Source organism: Triturus cristatus, chromosome 12 (genome assembly GCF_964204655.1).
Source record: "Triturus cristatus chromosome 12, aTriCri1.1, whole genome shotgun sequence".
NCBI classification, from domain to species: Eukaryota; Metazoa; Chordata; class Amphibia; order Caudata; family Salamandridae; genus Triturus; species Triturus cristatus.
The window spans coordinates 537,578,475-537,596,397 of record NC_140595.1 but is presented as its reverse complement, the minus strand read 5'-3'; the positions used below and the strand labels follow the sequence as shown (position 1 = coordinate 537,596,397).

At 41.7% G+C, this 17,923-nt stretch overlaps 1 protein-coding gene across 4 annotated transcripts in view; it reads left to right on the top strand.

The window, feature by feature from the left end:
• Nucleotides 1–12,068, top strand: part of LOC146776237 (dynein axonemal assembly factor 1-like) — a 668,903-nt gene extending 656,835 nt beyond the window's left edge. For all 4 annotated transcript variants that reach the window (XM_085638027.1, XM_085638025.1, XM_085638028.1 and 1 more), the window contains one exon: nucleotides 10,480–12,068. In XM_085638027.1, coding sequence (XP_085494153.1) covers nucleotides 10,480–10,586 — 107 coding nt within the window. In that variant the 3' untranslated portion in view covers nucleotides 10,587–12,068. The remainder of the gene's footprint in view (nucleotides 1–10,479) is intronic.
• The last annotated feature ends 5,855 nt before the right edge of the window (nucleotides 12,069–17,923 follow it).

The window sequence follows — 17,923 nt, the reverse complement described above, 5'->3', positions numbered from 1 at the left end:
ATCCTGGACAGATGCTGCCTCGGGTCCGGATATTGTTAAAGCAACCCCCCCTGAGTACGAGTGCTTTGTCCAGAACAGAGGAAATAAAAGCGGAGGAGGTCTCGCTATCTTCTATCATAACTCCATCAGAGGTTCATTCCAGTCGGATACCACCGACCAATTTGAAGCCCTTATCTATAACCTGACCCTTTCCAACCATCAATCTCTCAAGGGTGGCCTAATTTATAGGCCCCCCGGACCCAAAACCTCGTTCCTCCCAGCACTCAGCTGCTTGCTAGAAGAAGCACTTTGCGCTAAGACATTTACAGCTCTGGGAGATTTTAACTTTCACCTGGAATGTGATTCAGACCCCGATACGCGGAATTTATTAGATCTGATGCTTGGGGTTGAGCTTAACCAAAGGGTTATCGGCCCAACCCACAGGGCAGGACACACTCTAGATGGGATCTTCTCCAATCTTCCCAACCTTGAAATCACGGCAATTCTTCCGGTCTCCTGGTCTGACCATGCGGTAGTGCATTTTGATATCAGCCTGTCCCCGCCTTCTAGACCTAGTAAGGTCTCGAACCCACCCAGAACTATCAGGAGGTGGAAAGATATAGATGGAGAAGCTCTAGAGAGCCTGCTCAAAACCTCCATGCAGCCCCTTAGGGCTAAGGTGGAAGATGCAGCCACTTCATACACGAACTGGCTGGAGGCAGCATGCTATAACCTTGCCCCTCCTAAAACGTATCACTCCACTCGATCTAGCCCCTCTGCGCCTTGGTTCTCTGAACGTATCAGGGACCACACATTGCTCTGTAAAAAGCAGGAAAGAATCTGGCGGAAAAATTACAAAGAGGAGGACAGAAAACTTCTCCTCTTAGAGTTAAAAAGGTATAAATATGCGATTCAAGAGGCAAAACATGAGTTTTACACGAAACGTATTAAGGAGGTTAGTAACTCCGCTAAGGAATTATTTCGCACAGTATCGTCCCTGGCTGTCACCAAACCAGTGGAGATACCCCCTAGTCGCAAACTATGTGAAGATCTGACGAAATTCTTCCAGGAAAAAGTAGAAAATATCTTCCGCCCACTAGACATTCGTGTCAAGACCGCCGCTCCAGATACCAACCCTGAGGCAGACTGTAATCTTCCTAGGCTTCTCAACTTCTCCCCCATTAGGAAGGAGGAGGTGGAGAGCAGACTTCAACAGACAAAATCAGGTTCCCCTAATGATCCATGTCCAGCCAGCGTGGCCAAACTGGCCTCTTCGGCCGTGGCCGCAGGGCTCACCCCTCTGTTCAATGCGATGCTAGACAAGGGGGAGTTCCCCTTATGCTGGAAACAAGCTTCCATCTTACCCCTGTTGAAGAAGCCGAATTTAGAGGTGACTGACCTGAACAACTTTCGGTCAATAGCCAGGCTACCCCTTCTGGCTAAAATCCTGGAGGGTATTCTAAACACACAGCTAAGCTCTTTTCTAGGGGCAGTCCAGGGCCTGGACCGCTCCCAACACGGATTCAGGGCAGGGCACAGTACCGAATCTGCCCTGATTAAATCAACAGAAGACGTGAGAACGGTGATGGATGCAGGAGGTAGAGCTGCCCTGATCCTGTTAGACTTATCCACGGCCTTTGATACGGTCCACCATAAGATACTTGGGGACCGGCTCAGGGCTACGGGGATCCAGGGCAAGGCGCTTAAAGTTCTGCTCGCCTTCCTGTCTGACAGGACGCAGAAGGTGGCAATAGGGGACTACGAATCAGACCCTTTCGTGCTTCCCTGCGGAGTCCCTCAGGGGTCATCCTTGAGTCCCACCCTTTTTAATATATACGTCTCCACCCTGGCACCAGTCATCAGATCTTTTGGCTTCCAGTTAACCTCTTACGCAGATGATACTCAGATAGTGGTATCTCTGCTACCAGGGGAAACTGACAGCACAGCTGATAGATTCAGAGGCTGCATGCGGGAAGTCAGCAACTGGATGGCAGATAACTGTCTCAAATTAAATTCTACTAAAACCAAAGTCTTGCTGTTCGGGTCCAGAGACAATTTCTGGTCCCCTCGCTGGTGGCCGGAGGAAATGGGTACTCCCCCAGCTCCTGTCCCAAAGGTCAAAAACTTGGGTGTACTTATGGACAACTCTCTGTCCTTTAAGCCTCAAATTAATGCACTCTCCTCAGCAACTCACTTTGTCCTAAAAACCATTCGGAAAGTTCTGCCGTTTCTCGCGGACGAGCATAAGAAGACCGTGGTCACTGGACTGGTGTTGTCCCGGCTGGACTATTGCAACAGCCTTCTGTTGAACGCCCAACAGGGGCTCTTCAACAAACTCCAGATTCTGCAGAATGCTGCAGCCCGACTAATCACAGGCACACCTAAATTTGCCTCTGTATCACGGGACCTGGTGAAGTTACATTGGCTACCAGTTCGCAAAAGAATTATTTTTAAATCTCTTTGCGTTACTTTCAAGGCCTTGCATGGCCTAGGTCCCCTCTGCATTTCCCAACTTTTTTAATGGCATAGACCAACTAGACTTCTGAGATCAGCTGAGCAGGGTCTGGTAGTTATTCCCAGAGATAGGAAAGCTTGTTGGGAAGGCAGGAGCTTCTCTTTAGGGGCAGCAAAGGCATGGACTGCGTTGCCGCTGAACCTCAGACTACTGCCGGACCTCTTTTCTTTTAGGAAAGCTTTAAAGACCTGGCTTTTCACACAGTAAGCCCTTGCTCATACACACTCTCTCAACTAGCGCCAGGACACCTCTGGGTAACAGTGCGCTCTATAAATGTGAAAAATAAATAAATAAATACATTTCCAACTGCTGCATCATGTTTAAATTTAAATTTCTTCTTCCAATGCTCAAATCTGTTATAAAGATGGCAAAAGAATACTTTTTCCAGCAGTGCAACATCCATATCTGAATTTGCACAAAACAAAACACCTTTACTTCCATCCTGTGTGCTTTTAATCTGTACCCATTCAACATCCTTTGCTGGCACTCTGCCCTTCAGGAAAGTAATCACTGCTACGTTTTTCTCCATAACAACAGAAAATGATGGTGCATTCATGCAAACCCTTGTCATTGTCTCCTCACCTGGCCTGTGCACAACAACTTTAGATTCAAACCACAATTCAGTCTGCATGGCAATGTCAAAGAACACTTCCAAATTAATGCACAACTCTTTTAAATTTTCAACAACTCCATCAATTTGTGGGTACCACAGCATAAGTTTGTCCCTCAATTGTGGGAATGTGTTCAGAAATGCTGCAGGTTCACCTTTGTTCCATGACACATGAACATGCACTTCTCCCACCTTTTCTCTCAATGAGTAAGCAAACGCTTCTCCTTCATCCTGTTTATTATTTTCCCTAACAAGGTCTGGTGGTTTCTCTTTCTTCTCATGTTTTCTTGCCCACTTGTCTCCTAACTTCTCAAACCCATTGCATTTGAAATTATATTTTATTATTTCTGCAAGGTGCAACTGCATTCCTGAAGAAAACATTTTCTCATTTGCTTCATCATTCATATGTACCCTGAACCTTGCCTGTGCATCTGCAGTTTGTAATTTTTGGACTGAATCAGTCAAATTTGAAGCAGTAATACCTGGAGATATCACTGTCAGTGCTGAATCAACAGATAGTGGGTCAATCTGGAATGTCTGCACAGTTCTCTCAATCTGTGTTTCTCTCTGTTCCACAGAGGCAGTAGCCACTGTAGTACTTACAGGTACACTATTTTCAGTATTTTAATGGGAACCACATAAAGTGGCAGACACTCAGTGAACAATGCATCCATTATTTCACCCCCTGAATCACTATTTTTTTGAAGCTTTTTGTCATCATTAATTCCCTTCTCCTGTATCTGGTTCTTTACCTTTTTATCCTCACTTGCTTTGTCTCTTGCTGTCTTTTCCCACATGCTTAAATCCTCAAATTGTGTAGCTCTAGATGGTGTCTTTATTTCACATAACACTTCCCTTAATTTGTCAATAATTTGCAATTCAAAAGTACCATCTTTTGGAAACCTCAAAGGACCCTCTTTTTCAGTAATCTTGCACCATTGGTGACCCCACATACATGAATTTTGTCCTAAATTGGTAGACATAAAATGCACGGGTGTTCCTTCAGAAGCATCACCAATTAAAAACACATTTTTCACTTTACCTCCCAACAGTTTCTTTAAACCTTCAAACATTTTAATTTCTGCAATAGTTCAATGCAAATTCTTTTCTCCAATGCTGTCAGTTTCAATTTCAGTCAGTTTAACTCCTACTACTGGCCCTCCACAAAATCTTACTGAAATATTTTTCTGAGTTTTCTTAATCAAAATTCTGTTAATAACAACATAAAAACATCCGCTACTCTGTCTGTTCCACTAAACAAAGGATAGATTTCTTTTCACTACGAGTAACACATTCTGCTTACTCTTCACAAAGTAAGAATTTCCGTTTACTCTTCAAACACTGCGAGTAAATCCCTCCTGCTTACCTTTCACTCAAGCTCAGAAGAACCTGCTACCCCTTCAGTGTTACCCTTTCTAGGTGATATAACACCAAAGTTTCACCAGCGAACTCTTTGCTATCAATCACTCTCACTTTTACACAGAAAATAGTCCCTAATTTAACACTGCCAGCCCTGCATAGCTTCTCAGTGTTATTCAGACGAGTAACCTCAGAGCAGTGTGGTTTCCATTTACCACCCGCTATTCCTTTCCCGGGAATTTCCAGGTATCACTGTACCTGTGCTTCCCGACAACATAAAACAAGGCACTAACTTTTCATATTAAAAACCTATAATCAATAATCAAAAATGCTGTCCTATGAAATTACCAATATAATCACTAAAACCATCAAGTCATAAATGAGCAGAATTTTCACCAACAGTCAAAACCCTTACTATTTCCAACACTTCAAAAATACATCCTAGCACAATAACAACATTTCACAACCCTATTGATACTCACACCACTCCAGCAATCGCATCACCTTCCAGTACTGCTTTGACAGTCTTCAGGTTCTGAGCATTGGAATCAGGACTTTCTTTAGCGAATCTGGACATTTATCTTACTTGGGCAATTATTTTCTAGCGCTATTTAGGCTTTTAAACTAAACTATGCTACTTTTGGTGCTGGTGTTATCCTTACCTCTACTACCAGAAACTGATCTAGTGGGTTGTGGATTTTCTTCACTTCGATTTGTATTAGTCAATATCTAAACCAATTTTCACAGACCAACTTTCCTCCTAAGGTGAATGGGCCATTTGTGGAATAGTTGATGGTGATATTAATAATCCTTAATCACTAAACTAATTGATAATAGCCATCCTCTTGCTACCAGAAACTGATCCAGCTGTAATTTCACGGTAATTTCTCAATGCAAAACCTCATTTACTTCTAATTTACCGCTGTAATGGTGTTGGACCCTTGCCACCTTGTATTACCTTCAGGAGACTTTACATAAACATGAACAATCAAAAATGCAATTAATATTTAAGCCAATAAAGAGTGTTGTGAGTATTTTTAAAGGGTTTTATTTTCTAGTTAAAAGTTAAGGTTCTCTGACCCTTTATTCATTAGTCAAATATCAATCAGACTACAGAATTGAAAATAGGAAAAATAGAATTAATACAAAACATATTATAGGTTGCATACAAAGCACTCCATAAAGGAGAGAAAAAACCCTAATTCTACGCCAGTCAGAACTCTTCAAAGAGTTTCAGGAAAAATATAATTCAAGAGTGAGTTTGAAGGCTAATCAATAATTAATAATTGGCAAAAATCTCTCATATATAGAAATAAATGCATAAGACAAATACATCTTTTTCAAACTAGTTAATTAGTCAAAGCATAAACTTAGAGTTTTAGCATCTAAATCTTAACCTGTTCCATCAGCTGTACTCTCTGCCCTGGTCTGTTCAATCTGCCTCTCTGTGCTTCACAGAGAGAGACAGCCCGCCGTTCATAAGACCACAGAGGAATGTGATCTGCCTTGCCACAAATATGATGTGCAAGGACTCTCTGAAAAAAATATGAGCAAGAACCCCGACCTCCCTCTGTCTCTCCTCGGACGCAATCTCCTCCCAGGCTTCACCCGCGACGTTCATGTACCTAACCCATATGATGTCTGGTCTCATCTGCTCCCTCTCCTCCTATCTCTTCTAGTCCTACACGCCCCCTAAGGGGTCATTATGTATACTCCAATTCTTGGTTGAGTACACTAATAATGTTGCAGTTTCAGTAGAAACTCGCACTGTGATTGGTTAGCATAGATGACATGAGGGTCTCACCATCCTGTTCTCATTGCAAATCCAACCCATACCAGTTTTAACAACGGAAGCGTTGATGCTTAATATAGTCTTATGTTTCACCATCAATAATTATACAAATATGCAACATTAAGGCAGAAAAATGTATCAGTCCATTTCCTCCTTGCTTTCACATCGCATGCAGGAATGATACTTTCCAACAAACACTGGTACATTGGCACGATGACAAGAATGTACAGTTCACTGTTGCTTTGACCCATGTGTCTTCACTTGAGGCAAGCTGGTTCTGCGCATGCGTTTCTCATTCAGCACAATTCCCAGCCATGCTGGATTCCCAGGCAGCCATTTTATAGTAGGCCAAAAACAAAACAAACACAAAAGAGTATTAATTTATGAAATAAAACCCATTGTGTTTACCTCCCCCCATACTTGTAGCCTGTTTTAGTTATTACCTAGTTAGTTATTACCTAGCCAAAGCTATTAGTTTAAAGCAGTTTTTCTATTATTTGTGCACATCATGCAAAAATGTGCAATGTACAACATAGCATAAACATGCACCAGTGCAAGTTTTCAAAGCGCAAGCAGTTAATTCATACTTAAAGCAACATGCTCTAATGTTTTAGATAGCTTTTCATGCAAAATGCTTTTGCCCCACGTGTAGTGTTGGTGCATGGTTGATTAATTAATACACATTATAAAAAGATGTGTTATGAACTGAATATGCATTGTCTAAATATGCAACAAAGCCAGAGTCTCTTGAGACGGGAACAGGGAGTGTAGATTATAAGAGAAAAGGAGCTGGGAGGAGAGAACACATTCCGTTTTATCTTCAAAGCTTAAAAGGAAAACTGCAATCACGAGTTTCTCTACACTGCAAAAACACATGCTAATTCAGCACAAGCATTTCAGACTGAAAGCGTTTTGACCAGGCCTCATTTTATGTCTTTCACTTTGCATGCACCAAAAGTGCCGTTTTTTAAAAAGCATTTGACTAGGCCTCATTTCATATTTCATGTGCCATGTGTTTTCACTTGCACCAAAATCTGCGTGCCAATTTAAATGCTGTCTGTCTGAAACACAAAACAGAGCAATGCTTAATCTTGAGAAATCTAGCTCTATCAAGGTCAAGATAAGACCTTGCTTACCATGCTAGCACTTGATTACATTGGACATATGGGTTTTCCAGTTCTCAATGTAAGGTATCCCCTTCCCTTTCTGGACACCCGTCTTCACATTAAGATTCTCTCCAAAGAGTAGTCGATGTTGTTCACCAAGTTGGCTATCAAACTTGTACTTGTGACTGATCTTAGACCTCTTAGTTCTGAACTTGTACCTCCAGAAGGCAAAGTTCAAGATGATGATCTTGGGCAGACTCTGTTGGATTTGGACCACAAAGATTGGATGTAGTCGGTGGATCTGCAGGATGCATACATGCATACTATTCCTGTAGTCTTACAGGAAGTATCTCCATTTTGTAGTGGGATTAGACCATTTCCAGTTCACTGCCCTTCCTTTCAGTCTTACATAAGCTCCTCATGTATTTACAAAAGTCATGTCTTTGGTTACGACTCATCTTCATGGGGATACATCTTTTCTCATATCTTGATGATCTTCTGGTTAAGGTGGACTCTTCAGCAAGTGTTAGAGCACCTACAGAAAACAGGTCTACTCTAGGGTTTTCCATCAACAAGTCGAAGTCTCATCTTCAACCTTAACAGAGGCATCCTTTTATTAAAGCCATTGTGGACACAGCCACCTTGAAGGCCTTCCCACCTCCACAGTAAGTCAGGCATAATCAAGCTATAATCAGGAGAGAGCCACTGTTTGGGCCCTTACGGTACTGTGGCTTCTGGGCCAGTTAGCCTCAGGCATCTTGTTGGCTTTCCAGGGTCAGCAGCATATGTAGTCCCTTCAATTTAACCTGCATCTGCAGTGGACCCTGCACTGGGGAAGCATCTTGGGTAAGACCTGTGTCTCTGACAAGGCAATTCAGGACCCCAAATGGTGGAAGACATATGCCAGTCTGATCTGTGGCAGACCGTTCTCTCTAACCTCTCCGGAACTCATGATGTTGTCTCTCATTTAGACAGGTCATCTGGAACAGATAGAGAGCAGAGGCTTCTGGTCTCCAGTGGAGTGGTGACATCACATAAATCTTCTGAAGCTGCATGCCATCTGATTCTCAATGATTTTCTGCCTTCTATCAAGAGCAGGGCGATCCAAGACAACACAGGGCAGCGTGGGATCATGGTCCCTCAAGGGGTCGTGGGCCCTCTGTCCAGTCGCCCTGCCTGATGGGATCTCTCTGATGGTAAGTCATCTAGAGAGGTCACTAATGATCAGGGCAGGTGAAGTCAGCAGGTGGCATCTTGCTGTGCACAAGTATCATCAGTGGGGAGCCCTTGGTCAACTTTTTGCTATCTCTAAAAACACTCAGAGCCAGATGATTTGTGATATAGAGTTTCAATTGTCAGGGTCTCTTGAAGTTGTGTCCTACCTTTAGTGGCACTTCTCCTTCTTGGACATCTTTCCACATATTTCTTTGATTCCATGGGTGCTAAAGAAAAGCAGGACCGACACACCTCATTCTGATATCCCCAGACGGGGCTCAGAGGGTCTGCTACTCCAAACATTTGATCTTGAGCTTATGCTCTCCAGTTTGGCTGCCTCTCTGGGAGGATGTGTGGAATGACCGTTTGGGAGTGATGAGGTCCCAGGTTAGTTTTTTCACCCACTACTATTACAAACTCAGTCTTGTCAACCATATTGCATGACTGAGGCAGTGGAACAAAATAGAAGACAACTAACATCAGTGCAGGGCCAATGCTGTCATGAAAGTGACACGGAGTCATGATGAAGTGGGGGACCACTGGTGCCATCTGCCAGGGCACAGGAGCTATTACAAACATTTTCCAGATCCTGACTAACACGTGGGGAGATTCACAAGGTGAAAAATCAGCAGTTAGATAGAGTGTCTATACCAGAAAGAGTATTATCTATTGCTAGTGTAAGTTAGCTTATTAACAGGTATCCTAGTCATCCTATCCACCTATCTCTCAATTTCCCACCCTCCCTTAGAGTGCTGGGGCTTGTGATCTTCAGGTTATGGCTCTACCATCAGGAACACGACAGGTTCAGATAAGGGTCACTCGAGCAAGTACTCCTTGTGCAAGCAACCTTTGCAAAAGCAAAGCCAGAAGAAAACTTTTTGGGCAATTGTATTTGGTCCGGAAGAAGACAGAAATCCATGTATTTTAATCCTAGGAACCTGCTTATTCCTAGCTAGAATATTTACCTTCATATCTAGACAATCCTTGTTGAATGTCTGCCTTCTCATTTCCGTAAAACGTTCTAAAGCATATTGGTCGCACAGTGAAATTTTGCCAAACAGCCAGTTGGAACAAGATCAAGGGCCCCAAGTCAGGTATCACTACTGTCAGCACACTGTAATTCTGCCTATTATTAGTGATGATAAAAGCAAAGAGTATAAGGCAGTGATCTTGGATTTATATCTGAGGCACATTTTAAATTTATATATGAACAGAGCATTCTTCCTGCTGATTGCCAACTTTTTTTGATACAATGATGCCACGTGGTGAGAATGGCAAGATCAAATTCAGCATGATCTCACTCCCTTCCACTAAATGTTGTCTCTATAGTTTTTTTCTATCTATGTACATTTGCTATCTGACCTCTTGGACATCTCCTAAAACTGTTTAAGATGCTTCTAGGTTTGCCATCAATTCTGGTCGAAGAGGGGAACAAATTGGTTTATCTTTGCAGAATATGCAATCACCTTAGCTTGCTAATTTGTTTACCAGTGTTCAAAATGGAGATGACTTAAGCTATGACTTGAGTTACGATATACGTTAACACATATGAGTTGAAACATCCAAGATAATTTACATCCAAGATAAGTAACACGATACACCCCCTGAGACGGCATTTCTTTTCTTTTCTTCAGATTTGAACCATATTCATGAGTATATTGCTTTTGTAATCTATTTTGAGGTTATTCCTAAAATCTTGGAAAATGTCCACATGAGTTTGCTTAATAATGATACTGAATGACTGAATTTGTTTTTCTTCATCATCGCAAACCCAACCTCTTGGAATATTTAATAGTTTAATAAATAAGGTTTTCATGGAAAACACAAATGTTTTTAGTACAAATGTCGACTATTACAAGCTAGTCACTGTTCACATGCCATATTTTTCCCTTCAATTGTGCAGATCGTTACTCTTCAGAAGACAAGAAACACGGTGAAGCAGAGTCTGGAGAATCCATCTTTAACACACAACAGCCTGAAGAAGAGGACATTGAGTATGGATTAGACTGAGGAAAATCCCAAAGCACACCTTTAGTGGTGGGAGTTAAAATATGTCTGTAACTTTGGAAAAGAGTTCAAACGCAGAGGAAGACCAGGTCAAATCCTTATTGCCTGTAGTTAAAGCAGGCCCCATTGTTTGTTGGCCGCTCCTGGATATTATGTTAAATGTATTATGTTAGGTATGTGCTACGTTTTGATTAAATCTTCAAGATTGCCCTTTAAGTTGTTAAAATGGGTGCTTGAAATATTTTGTCAATGTTCCATGTGTTCTTCCTGCCCGCAGGATGTAGGTTATACTACCTTGCCATCTTTGCTCATATCACCCCCGGCAAGTCCTGTTTCCCTACAGAGAGATAAAAAACGTCCAACAGGCTCTTCTATGAACCACGGGTCCCTTGTCCTTGCTTATGGAAGAGGCTACGAGTGCCCAGCGTTAGCCCACATTGTCCAGAGACTGCTAGATTTTTAAGGTAATCATTGACAATGTAAACAATTCCATGCACTGACTCTCCGTGACCAAGGTTGGCCATCTGAGACTCTAGTTTGACTGATAATTTCAGCAAAAAATAATAAGTGTAGGCATTTCACAACTTTAGACCCACACAGTTGAACACACACCAAGAATGAAGCTAGCATCATTTACAAAAGTATTGTTACGCTGAATTCATGATAGTGGTGTGTGAAATCACGTAACTTTTTTGGGAAAAATTCAGCTAAATTATAGTAAAGGTGTTTTGCCAGTAGCACAAATGAAAATTAGACGTAAGGGTGTACCTCGTGTAAAAAATCACGTGAAATAATGGCAGGACATGGTTTCTAGCTGAAAATGACTGTCCCTCAAGACCGTTTCTGCACGAACCAGTTTCCCAAACTGGAGATGCGCAAAGTTGCCTGATGTGAAGTTCCAGGAAATGTTGTATAACATGAGATTTGCAAATTTTGCCAAATTTCTCCAATGTAATACAGTTTAATCCAGGCCTAATCTTCTTGACCTTGATGTGGCTAAAAATAGCCATCCATAAAATATTCCTTTTACTAGCACACATGCCGTAAAACCTGCCAAACATTCTGTGAAGAAGAGGACAGACAGTATTTTTGTGGAAGCACTCTGACAAGGCAGCGATAGACCACAGCATTTACCTGAGAGATACTGGGACCATTAGCTGCTGGTAGGTTCAATAATTGTGACAGTGTGCACACACTAGCTCTATACACTTTCAGAAATGTCTTCCTAAGTGATAATGATAGCCTAATCTATCAGACAGTTTCTACAGCAGAATAGCAAACAATTGAATTAGGTAGAAAGAAATGAATTTATGTGTTTATTTTTTTAATACCTAATGAGATATTTGGACATCTATTTTCTTCATTATTCCTACCTGGTGTATGGGATGTTTAAGGTTAACAAATGTGTTTGTATGCATTTTTTTTTCTGTAGTTGTTTATTACAATTTCAATAAATAATATTTATTAAATATGATTTTACTTTTCTGTCTGCCTTTGCAATATCTAGTCCTTTATTTTATTTGCCTACCTCTACCGTTCTGGGAGTTCCATGCGTATAACACTATTTTTCCGAACACTTTAATCGAATCGTACTGGAATAAAAAAATAAAAAAACAGACAAGGCAGTTGACTTTGATTTTGCCACTAGTATATAAAACCCGTTGACCACAAAACACATACAAATACAATATTTCAGGTTGAGCACCCAAGTTTTTGTCGTGGGGGAAGTGCAAGGGGTGTTTTGGTTTTCCCCAGTTCTATAAAGCGGTCAGTTTCTGAATTTTCCATCAGATGGCTGCATATACTAATTGGTAGAGTCCATTGTAGACAGACAAAGTCCCAGTAAATATTGTCGATTTAGGATGCATTTCAGTGCGGAATATATGTTTGCACACAATCTGGCCCTCACTTATGAGTGATGGATTAAAGGAGTCACAAACACCAGAGCCAATGAGAGCCAAGCAACCATGCCATCCAGTTCTCTGATATATTCAGAAGTAACTCATCTGGCATGGAGTAAGTGAATCAAATGTCAGTGTGATTTCATGGTCACATGAGCTAGTGCTGTGTCCCCCAAGCATCTCCAGTGCCTGGCTGACCCAGACTTGTCACTCAGCCCTAACTGAACAGTCAACCTCGGTATGTCAGACCTCATGACTACAAGCTTAACCAGTTACATGAACAGTATCTTCCTCTGCAACTTAACGCCCTATGATTTGCATAAATAAAACAATGAATGGCAAATTCACTGACCTGCTTCCCACAGATCACATCAAAGGTCCTCTTTCTGCCAATATAGACCAATGACTCTTGCACCTCATATGTATCACCACACCATGAAGACCTTCCCTGTGGAATGACTGCTCCACAATCACCCATGACCTGACGAACACATCTCCAACCAACCAAGGTCAACTTAAAAAGCACAATGACGCTGAGTAGTCATGTCCAAAAATTCTCTTTACAAGCAATCAAGACTAACCTGACACTCCTGCCAGCCTTATTCGGTCCCAAAAGAGCCTATTATTCAACGGCATGCTCCACACAACAGCTGATGGCACTATCCCTATCAGATCCTGCTCCAAGAATGTCAAACCCTCTCCAACATGGTACAATTACAAGCTGGCGGACAGCCGATGCAGTATGGGACACCAACAAAACAAGTGGTGGCAAATACATTCACAACCTTGTCAACCCTGAAACCTCTCACTGGAACAGTCACAAGCAGCCTATGATAAAATAATTTTCCTAAATGTCTTTTAGTAAAACTTATTTTCCATAATACCTTTTGCAATAATCTTGACATCCATACCATCTTGTGTGCATTTATGTGTGTATTGTGTGTGTATCTATATGTGTGTGTGTGGTACTATGCATAGTGCAAACCTAGGCAAAAGGTGGTGCAGGGCTGTACAAGGTCATAGGCAAGCTTAGAGTCAACAAATGATACCAAAGGTAGCTGGGTTCTGGGAGCAGAAGTGGGCCGTTACTGCATTTCTGTTGTTGTTATTATATAAACAAGTGCGTTTGTCCTAAATTGGAGCAGTGTTAGGGCGGTCTGGATGCGGTCTGGATGAATATGGGGGTGTTGTTCCAGATCCTAGGTGCATAAATGGAAAAGTCCTGCGACTTGTTTTTTCTTTTTTTCACTTCTTAGTCTGCAGTCTGATAGTGTCCTGGTTGCAGTTATACTCAGAGATCTGCAAGATAACTGGGCGTTCTGGGCGTGATGGCTTTGTAAATCATTTTAAAATGGTGGGGGCCAACAATGGGAGCCAATGACCTTCCACCAGGATAGTGGTGACATGATCATATTTGTTCAGGCCCTGGATGAGATATTCTGTGATATGTGGAAAATGTGGAGCCTGGGAGACCATTGAGCAAGGAATTACCACCATTCAGATGAAGGAGTACAAGGGATTTGACAGCAGTTGTGAAGTTGCTTTGTGGAAGAAACTATTTCACTTTCTTTAGAGAGAAAGTTGGTACAAGGCGGGCGATGAGTTCATTGAGTGAGAGGATGATGTCCAGAGTGAATCCAGGTGAAATGGTATTCATTGAAAGTTGGGGTTTGAAAAGTTTGTATTATATAGCCATGCTTGTGCTTTTTCCTGCTTGTTTTTCATAGCAAACTATAGGAATTCTGTCTTGGTGGGTTTGAGCTTCAAGCAGGCGCTGCACAGCCATTGGATGTCTGGAGCAGAAAAGACTTTCAAATAGAGCTGTGTATAATTGGCATACTGGTGAATATTTATGCTGTTATCTGTGAGTACAGCCCCTCCTGAACGCTGTATGTAAAGGTTGAAGGTGACAGGGCACAATTTAGAATCCTGGTGGATGGCAGAGGTAAAAGGGATCTTTTGGGACTTGGGGGTGCACATTCAAATGAACAGGTAATTCATCAATAAGGCCTTGATCACCTCCCACAAGAATACCATCAATGTTGCTTTTAACAGAACCAGGGCTTTTTTATAGGTGTGATCTTTATAGTGACCCAACCTCTTGCGCACTCCAAAGAGAAGTGCACATCTACAACCAACATCTTCAAGGTTCAAGAACAAGATAAACCAGATCAGGCAACACATGGACTTCACACGAGCACCCAACATCTCCACAATGGTCCATCTCCACAAAATTCAAATGATTCTCCAACAGCCTTTCTGCAGATTAGCAGCCTGGCCTGCTTTGATCACTGAATGTCAAGACATATGAATTAAATGTGCAGGAACTGGAGAGCCTTTCCACTATTTCATGGTGTCAGTAGTCTTGTGGCAGTGGGTGGAACCTGAGGGTGGTACTTGGTTGGGCTACCTGCTATAGCACAGGGTTGGGGTGGACGATGGGGTGGAGGATGCATTTGTTTATTGAAAATAAAAAAGTATGCATATTAGAGAGAGAGATCAAAAATCATCAAGTGTTGGAATTAGTTGTGCAATATGCGCTATTGTCACTTTATTATCACGAGCAATTTATGGTGAAACTGGGTGGAAAGCACTATCGCCACTTTAGAAATTATAAATACTACTACACTCTGTAGATTCTACAGATTTCCTTTTTATTCCAAGGAATTGGACATCATGTATTTTAATATTGGTATCATGTATAGCCTCGCCATGAATGTAGACTTAACATTTCATCTACTCTACCGTCCTTAATATACTAGGGTTTTATTTCTATGCCGTATTCAGAAGTATGATTGATAACATTTTAGCTGTGTTAAGTCATTGTAGATATTCTTATGAGTGATGAATTGAAAATCTTGTGTTTTAATGCTACAGGTTAAAATAATACTCGAAAAGCAGAGGTGATTGACTGATAAATATTGACTCATCGCCCCTCGGTGATTCTACTTCAGGATACACATATTCCTACAACAAAGTTAAACAATTTTAAAATCTGGTCGTGTTTGGAATGTTTCTCATCAGCCACAGCTGGACATAGTGGAGTGGCGATTTTTATTGCAAAAGGTCTTACTACACAGATACTCTTGTGGCAACAGAATAAAGAGGGCTGGTGGTGCCTGGTCAATTGCACTATGGCTTCCACCCGCCTCGTCTTTTTGAGCCATGGTTGAAGATAACCCAGAGGCATTCCACACTCTTTTTTTTGTAATCACTTATATCGTATACAGGGGATACAATCATAGGTGGTGATTTTAATTTTTTACAGAATCACAAAAGAAACACCACAACATAGGGCAAGAAACAGCTTAAATTCCAAATTGCCAGGGCAATGCATCACCTTAAGGCAAGGCTAAGGCCTGTGGACCCATGATGGACCCAGTTCCTCGACAAGTGGGAATATACCAATGTCTCTGCTAGATTTCGTTCAGCCACCCAAACTGATTTTTTTCCAGACCCCCACTTCATTTTGTGTCCATGGTAACTCTACTGAATTTTTCGGATCATTCAGCAGTGGAATTGCACATAATAGGATTTGGACTCCTAGAAGGATAAATCATATTTATAAGATGAAATTTAGGTTAGTGAAATAAAGGAAGAGATCTCTGATTTTTTGCCAAGCCTTCTGACACTTCCCCCCAGGAAGGGGTTTGGGATGCTATCAAAGCTTCTTTACCAGCATTGATAATAACTAAGGACATCACTATTAGAAAGACCCAGGTGGAGGAAAAATAAGATCTCTAAGCCCAGGTTAGGAGCACTTATGAAATAGTTCTACAACAAGATAGAAAGGAAAACAGCATGATTTTTTAAAAGACTAGAACTAATTTGCGTCAATATGTATATGCTATGAACTATGCAACTAACTCCACATACGAGCAAAAAATATATGAGGAAAATAACGATTCTGGTAATTTCTTAGCTTGACAGTCATGTGAAAAGGTTTCCCTAAACACTGTAAGCCTGCCAAGGTGCCAGAAATCTGGATTTCGTTCTTTTGGATCATTTCAAGCAACTAAATTGTAATAATGCTCAGAAAGTAGAGTCACGTAAACTAAATTAGTTTTTTTCAGAAACGTTCTATTCCTTATACAAGAGGAGGCAGCACTGTTAATAAAGTCCTTTACAATGCAAGATTTACACCAAGTGATCACTAGCCTGCCTGTTGGAAAGACCTCCAGACCTGGTGGTTACTCTACTGAGTTTTGTAAAGCATTTTATAATGAGTTACATAGACATCTGCTTAGTTTGTCCAATTTTATGTTTTCTGGAGGTGCTATTCTCTCAGCTTTTAATGCTGGGGCTATTGTATCATTTTTGAAGAAGGACAAAAACTCACAGGATCCTAGATCATATCGCCTGATTTCTTTTTTAAATACTGACTACAAGATGTTTATGAAATGAATTGCAAATTGATTTAATGTTGTAGTCAGTAAGTTCATACATAGTGATTAAAAAGATTTTGTACCTGGGCGATGGCTCTGCCCCAATACAAACCATTTAATGGAGGCACTGAAAACTCTCTCTGTAAAACAGGTACCCGTAATAATGTTTTGTTTTTTTTACGCCGAAAAAAAGCTTTCACCTGGTGGCATGGAATACTTTTTTTTCCATATTAGGGAAATGTGGGTACCCCACACAAATAGTACAGGTAATTTCTAGATTATATAAGGGTGCAATAGCTAGATTTATTGTTAATTCAGGGAATGCGTGCAGTTTAGAAGTGAAATGATGGACTAGGCAGGGCTACCCTATGTCTCCTATTCCACTTGCTCTTTTTTATAAAGACTCTAGCAATTGAAATTAGAAAATGCCGTTTGACAGAGGCAAGATGGCGACGGCGTGAGTGGTCGGACAGGCACCTCTCTGCGAAATCTGCCTGGTGAGCAGATTCCTAGCCCAGGCCTGGAGTTGGTGAGATGAGAGATGAAAGATGAAGAAACAGAACGCTGTGATTTGTGATCTATGACCTACGCTCTACGACCTACGATCAATATTCTCTGGGGTGGCAATGGCCTGTGGCAATGAGCGTTTTGGACTTTTACAGCCCAACTCCAGTCCGAGAGAGTACAACAGTAGGGATCCTGCCCCGGGTAAAGAGTTTCCGATACACTGATGCTTGATGCTCCGGTGCGGTATGCTGCCATGATGTCACGATGCACTGAAGCACTGAAGAACTCATGGACAAGACGCGGTGGAACTTGTAGATAGCCAGAGATTGGGACGGGGGTTCTAGCTGGCCAAGATTAGCTAGTGGAGGCATCTACCCCTAACCCAATCCGGCTGTGGAGCTGTGAGCTGTGAGCCGTGAGAGAAACTGTGGAAAAAGTCACGTTGCCGCAGTCCTGGAAGCAGTGAGCGGAGCTGGGATACCCGACGGTCTGCTATCGAGGCTAGCGTCTTGAGGGGCGAGGATTCTAATAGGGAAGACCCCCGGAT